The sequence below is a fragment of the Vipera ursinii genome (genome assembly GCF_947247035.1).
Source record: "Vipera ursinii genome assembly, chromosome: 7".
Lineage (NCBI taxonomy): Eukaryota > Metazoa > Chordata > Lepidosauria > Squamata > Viperidae > Vipera > Vipera ursinii.
In genome coordinates this window covers 62,128,656-62,135,498 of record NC_139521.1, presented here as the reverse complement: position 1 = coordinate 62,135,498, position 6,843 = coordinate 62,128,656, and the positions used below count along the sequence as shown (strand labels likewise).

Sequence of the window (6,843 nt, the reverse complement as noted above, 5' to 3'; positions counted from 1 at the left end):
TGACTTTAATACTCTTTCCCTCTCCCGTGGTATTTTTAAAGTAAGATTCAGTATTTCCAATTTTATTTTACTTATAAATGAAATGAAAATGAAACAAATGTTTTATATTTTCTTTAGGCGTTAGTAAAAATATGTTCATAGCTTATTTGGGGGGGGGGAAACACTATTGCTTGCCCTGTGTGAAGTTTTTTTGAGTATTTGGGTAAAATAATATTATTATTATTTAATCCATTATTTACCCTGACTTTGAATCACCTAAAACATGAATTACCAAATTCAGATAAAATACATGTTCATGGAAGTATTTTCTGTATCCTTGTCAAAAAGATATAAATGAAAGGGGTTGTTACAGAAAGAGATTACATTAGAATCAGCCAAGGATTTCACGCTGCTTGGTCAAGTGAGATGAAGTTTGCCATGCATATCTGATTAATCCCATTACAAAACTGGTGACACTTTTCTAGTTATTTTAGGACCTACCTTACTGTTTTCATAGGATCTTGGCCTCAGAATGGCAGGATCTTGGCCTCAGAATGGCAGGGAACAACATCAACTTTCATTCTTTGTCTTCAAGAGACAAGGTAGTTAGTTCCTAGGACCACAAGTTGCCTGTCCCTGCTGTAATGGAGAATTTGTGGATTGTGGTCATCACACTGCATTGTTACAGGCTTGCATTTATTATCTACAGCTTTTTTTTCTGTTTCTGAAACAGAATGCTCTCATTGAGATATCCTTCTCTTTTTCTCTATTTCTTCCTGCGTTTCTTCTACCCCAATCTACAGGAAGGTTTTTCTGAAGTTCCCACATTCCCTCTTCCCTCGTCCACAGTTTCTGACTCCCCCCCCACTTTTTCTCCTTTATACTACAAGTGGAATCATCGCCTATCCTTCTGTTCCCTTTTTCTTCTATCATAACAATTCTTCATCTTTTTTCTAAGAAAAGTATGGCTACGCCTGTACCATCTTTTAGGGTAATTTTCTCTAGCCTACAAGTGTTACCTGGGAATTGCAATCAAATGCTAATCATGCCAGATCCTATTTATCTTGCCAGCCTAGACAAGGAGAGTCAGATGATACCTACTCATTAATGCTTGCCTCAAACATGAGATGGGCCACACATAAATATAATAGTAACAATAACAGTAATAATAATAATTCTAACATTTTAATTTATTATCAAGAAATTAGACTGCAACAAGACATTTGAGTCCAATAGGGATGAGTAAGAGGGAAGTTTTATGTTGCAGACATTCAACCAAGCTAAATATTTGAACACAAGTAGGTATATAGGTAGCAACATGAGGACCCAGATTGTTGGGGGCAATTAAGCTGACTTTGTAATAATGCCGCTTGGGGTGTGTGTGAAAGCCCTAATAAGCAGGCATATACATAGAATGAAGGCTACTGCTAAGCTTGTAAGCCGCCCTGAGTCTTCGGAGAAGGGCATGATATAAATGGATTTTTTTTAAAAAAACACATGCAATTAGGAAGCAAATAGAAGAACGAGCTTGATCAGTCTAATAAGATTATTAATTCTGGCAGCAGGAATTTATGAAGCCAACACTCCAGCAAGCTAGTGGTGTTGCATAGTAACAGGCTAACCTTATGCTGATGCTTTCAGAAGAATGATCTCACAGCATTCAGCAGGATCTTTCCAGGTGAGTGTACCTAAAACTGTGCCTCCGAATGAAAAGTGTTCAGTCTGCTAACTTTTGAGGGACTTTTAATGGATACCAAGTAGAGACTAGAGAACTTACTTCTGCATGTTGAGCACAGTGATGCTTACATAAGAGATAATTGCCAACAAAAATGGTAGCCTTTGTGATCCCGTGCCCCTTTCTTTCTATAATATTCAGCGATCCAGCCAAATAAGAAATTATATTGGGGAGGAGGCTGCTTCCCTTGGCAGTACTATCACAGGTTTGTAGAAAAGTGCAATATATTATAATAAAAACTAACAAAACAATCAGCGATGGCTGCATTTGTCTAAGCAGCTCTAGTCAGGCTTTTGTTTTAAAAAAAGAATAAAGACGTGATCTGCTAAGCACTATATGTCTGCCCAGAAGTAAGGCTTAGTTTGCTCACTGTACCTCCAGTCACCTACAAGGACCTCTTAAGAGGGACAAAAGGATCAATGGCTTCTGGAATCCCAGAACCCCTTTTGGGGTTTCCATCCAAATTTTGCTCCAGTGAACTTTCTGGACCTCTCGATTTTAAACCGGTCGTTCATTGGGATGAAGGAAAAGGTCCGAGAAATCGGGGAGATCGGCTGTGTGTTCCCCTGAACTGCAGGGCCGCGCCCTGGACTTCGGCTTCGAGATTCAGTTTTCGATTAATTTCAGTAAGTTTCGTCCACGACATCCGCCGAAGTGGCCCTCCATGGTCCGCGTGCAGAGGTAGCCCGGGGATGCGTTTCTGCACTTCCTCCGATCGCTCACGGTGAGCTGCGGCAGCCGAGCAAATCGGGGGTCCTTCGGGGCGAGTTCCGTAGCAAATGCTGCTCAGTTCAGAGAGCCAGAGGGGAGGGCGCCGGGGTCCTCCATCCCGGCGTTGTAGCCACCCTGCAATTCCAGCCGCCGCCCTTTCGCGCTTCTCTTCAGCGTGGCTTGAGCGGAGGCTACTTTTCCCACACGCCTCGATAGCAGTGACCCCGAAGCACTTGATGATCAGCATGCATCGACCCGCTCCTCCACCCCCCCCCCACCCCCCACCCCGCCATTTCTACAAAAGCAAAAACCAAAGAAAGTTCGGCGAAGGGCTGGGGCTGGTGGCGGCCAAGCTGCCTCACGGAGCGCGCGGAAGCGACGCGCAAACGCCTCAGGCTCGCCTTTCTGTATTCCGTTCGGAAGCAGCGGAGAAAGGCGGCTTTTGAGGCCAGCCTAGTTCAAGAGCTATTAGAAAGCGATTATCACCACTCGGCGCCCTGAGGCCAAATCCCGTTGCTGGCGATTTACGCGCGCGCGTTGTGGCGCTTCTAGACCAGCGTTTCCCAACTTTAGGAACTTGAAGATGCGTGGACTTCAACTCCCAGAATTCCCCAGCCAGCATAGCTGGCTGGGGAATTCTGGGAGTTGAAGTCCACGCATCTTCAAGTTCCTAAGGTTGGGAAACGCTGTTCTAGACACGAGCCTTCGCGCGTCCTTCTCCTTGCTCACCGCCCGGCTTATTTTTTTTTTTACCTCACGAACTCCTGCAAGTGTAGGAAACCGGCTGCCCTCCCCCTCCCCACCTTCCCCATCCGACAACCCTCCTGTGCACATTCACACACATAAGTGACTCGAGTCGCCGAGCCTGCTCGAAAACGGCCTTCCTAACAACTTAAGAGCGGAGCAACTCTTTCCGAGGGAGAACTTTACGTCTTTTGTGTCAACTTGGCTCTTCTTCTCTTTCTTCCCGGCCTCCCTCCCCCCCTCCCCTCTGCTATCCCGCCCCCAATCCCGATGTGGGCCAAAGGCGGAGGGGGTGTTGGGGTGGGAGAAGGAAAAGGAACGAAAGCCCCAACACCCAAGCTGACTGCTTTGCCCATTGGCTGCCAGCACGCGCCAAGGCCCGCGGGCTCCAATGGCTGAGTCGACACGCGACTGGCGCGAGGTGGTTGGGAGACGGAGGGTGGGGCGCCGAGGAGGTGTGCGTGGGGCGAAGGAGGAGGTAGCAAGGGTGGGGGGGACCTTGGCGCGTGCCGCTTTTTAAAGGGGCGCAGCGCCCTTCGCAACCGGAGACGCCTGGTAGTGTGCGGGCCGTGTGCCTGTGGCTAGACGCTTAGATGTCCTGGGAGATTTCCGGCTTTGTAAAAACGCCCGCCGGGGAAGAAACGGCTCTTAGCCTCACAGGAAGAAGGAGGAGGAGGAGGAGACGGGGTCGTGAAAGGGCGCGCGGGAAAGAAAGTGTCAGGAGCGGGGCTACAGCGGCACTTCTTGCGCCCCTGGTCGCCGCCACGCCCGTCTCCGGTCGCGATGAGCCACCTGCGCGCGCCGAGTGCGCCCAATGACTGGGCCGGCAGCGGCAGGAATTTGGGCCCGCCACAGCAGCAGCAGCTGGAAGGCAACCTCCTCTTGGGAGAAGAGGCGGTGGCGGCAAGCCGAGGTGGCGCCTTCCCTTCCCCCTGGTTGGGCATTTGCTGCCCGGGCCGCCTCTCCTCATCCCCCAGGTATCTGCTTTCGGGTACACCTGAGGGAGATGAAGAGGAGGCTGAAGAGGAAGAGGAGGAAGAAGAAGAAGAGGAGGAGGAGGAGGAAGAGCTCCTGAGGGCCGGCGCCGCCGAGCGCGCGAGCGGACGGAGTTCGCACAGTTCCTCCGGGAAGCAGCTGTGCGCGCTTCAGCAGCCGCAGCATCCCCGTCCCCACCGGAGCGGCCCTTGCAAGGCGCCGTTAGCTCCCCCGCCGCGGCTCCGCTCGCCCTGCTCCGCCGTCGGAGGCGGCCCTCTTCTCCGCCAGGGCTCCCAGGGGAACGGCGTGCAGCGGCAGAGGCGGCTGGCGGCCAACGCTCGCGAGCGGCGCCGGATGCACGGGCTGAACCACGCTTTCGACCAGCTGCGCAACGTCATCCCTTCCTTCAACAACGACAAGAAACTCTCCAAGTACGAAACGCTGCAGATGGCGCAGATCTACATCAGCGCCTTAGCCGAGCTCCTGCACAGCCCGCTGCCGCCCGAGAGCGCCCCCTGCGGCAAGGGCCCTTCTCTGCCGCCCGCCGCCCAGACCTACGAGCGCGGCCCTTGCACCCCTCCAGGAGGGGGCGCGCTGCAGGCCCGGGCCCAGGTGGCGGGCCACGGCAGGACGCGTTTTTCCTTAGAATCGCCGGGGGCTGCGGCGGGACAGGTGGGGGGCTACGCGGTGCAGCCAGAGCCGTTGCATTTCCCCTCCTTCACGGACGGCGCCCTTCTGGGGCAAAAAGCCCCTTCGCCGGGCCAGCTTCTCCAGCCGGCTGGCCAGCAGCCGCAAGAGCGAAGAAAAACCTCGCCGCCAGCCCACCGCAGCGACGGCGAGTTCTCGCCTCGATCGCATTACAGTGACTCGGACGAGGCCAGCTAGGCGCGGGGGCCGTTGCGCGGGACCAAGAGGCGGTTTCGGACGCTTCTCCAGATCTACGGCTTGGCTGGACCCGTTATGGGGAACGGGGATGGTGGGTAGACGGGTTGTCAGAAGTGCGTCTGGCGTTTAGAGGGCAGCAAGATCGTGGCCAAAGGTAGATCAGCCCCATCAGCTTTTTTAAAAAAAGGAGAGACTGCGAAGGAAAGAGCTTGGGGAAATTGCTGGGCGAGACTCCGGTCGCTCCGACGCAGTTTCTCTGTCTAGAAGTAAGCGTTTATTCCGTGCAGTTTTAAGAGAGGTAGTGAAAGCTGATTGAACCTCATGGAAAGATTTGTCGGAGATCATTGGGAGCATTTTTGCTCTTAAGGGATTTGCTAGATTTTTAGACTTTGAATCGAAAAATCATCTCCTATTATTCTGTTTTGTTTTACTGTTAAATCTGTATGAACTTCCCTGCTAGAGTCGATTCATTTACATATCAAAGACGGTGCAGCAGATTTGGGAATGGAGGCTCCGAAGATCCAGTCCAAAATTAAGAACTGTTTAAAAGAAAGAGTTCGTAGCTATGGCCAGACTTTCTTGAAAGTAAGTCCCCAAACAATGGACTTCCTATTAAGAGTAATTCTTCAACCATTGAAGCCAACACACACTAGGTCTGCACAATAGTGTGCCATGTTTCTCAAGCCAGTAATGATTTATTTGGTGTTTTAACAAACATAGTTTCGCAGATTGTGTGAAACCACTTGAATGACGATCTTGGAGAGGGAAGGAGGGGGGGGGGAACAGAAATAGAGTGTATCTTGGAGTCTTGTCCCTGTAGTTGTCTAGAAGCATTTTGCCACTGATTGCTTCCCAAGGGGAAGAGAAAAACTAGTCCAAAGTCACTAACTGACTTCTAAGCCTAAAGCAGGTCCGGAACTCAGATTTTCCTGCTCCCAATATATACATACAAAATTTTTAGCCAACTGGTGCTTGTAAATATTTTTTTTTCTCAGTCATGGTATCTTAGAATCATGATATCTCTCCCAATTGTCTGTTGGAGAATTCCATACCGACACATTTAGGCTCTATTCATGATCTTTGGGCTTAAGCCATTTTAAAATCCACTCCAAGTAAGCACCGTTGTTCAAAAGTAAAAGCTAAGAAGATCTCCATCCAAGTTATAGTTGCAGTACTGTAAGGGCTTGTGACCTTGAGGAAAACTCTCCTGATAATCGGTGTGACTGATTCCACTGCATTTTCTTCCCAGCATTTCACCACTTGGAGGCTGTCCTGGTGGCCATCCTGACCAGCCCTGTGGACTAGTCTAAGCAGATACTATTAGATTAAGTTGACTGGGTGAGCTGGTTGGCTGACAGTTTTCATATGGCCATATTAACTTCTATGGGTTGGACCCTGCCTCCTCAGTCTATCACTTGCTCTGTTTTTCTTACTTCTCTTTGTTTACTCTCAAGGAGAACTCCCTGACCTCCAAGCTCTGCTTATTGTTCACCTGCTCATCCAAAAAGATGCCTTACAGGGACTTGGTCCTTCCACTTTTCTTTTTAGACTTTCCACTCAATGTGGATCCCTTTGGCAAGGACAAACTCCTTTGGAGATAGTTGGCGCTGCCTTCCTTCTTTGATCGGCTCTTCCCCCCCTCCCCCCCCCCGCCTCCACAGAGTGGGAAGACATCTGCCAGTGAAAGGAAGAAATGCTTTCCTTGGGGGGGGGTGGGAAGGAAGCGGAGGGAGGAGTCACAGTCCAAATTCAGACTGGAAATATTACAAGCGGGTGGAGCCTCATTGCTCTACTTTTTTGTAATGCACCTTTAG

General features: G+C 50.3%; 1 protein-coding gene across 1 annotated transcript; it reads left to right on the top strand.

Moving 5' to 3' along the window:
- Positions 1–3,952: 3,952 nt before the first annotated feature.
- Positions 3,953–5,029, top strand: ATOH1 (atonal bHLH transcription factor 1; the record flags this gene model as incomplete). The annotated part of the gene is made up of 1 exon (XM_083368006.1): positions 3,953–5,029. One exon carries the CDS (start codon positions 3,953–3,955, stop codon positions 5,027–5,029), a length of 1,077 nt encoding a protein of 358 aa, XP_083224132.1.
- Between the last annotated feature and the right edge of the window lie 1,814 nt (positions 5,030–6,843).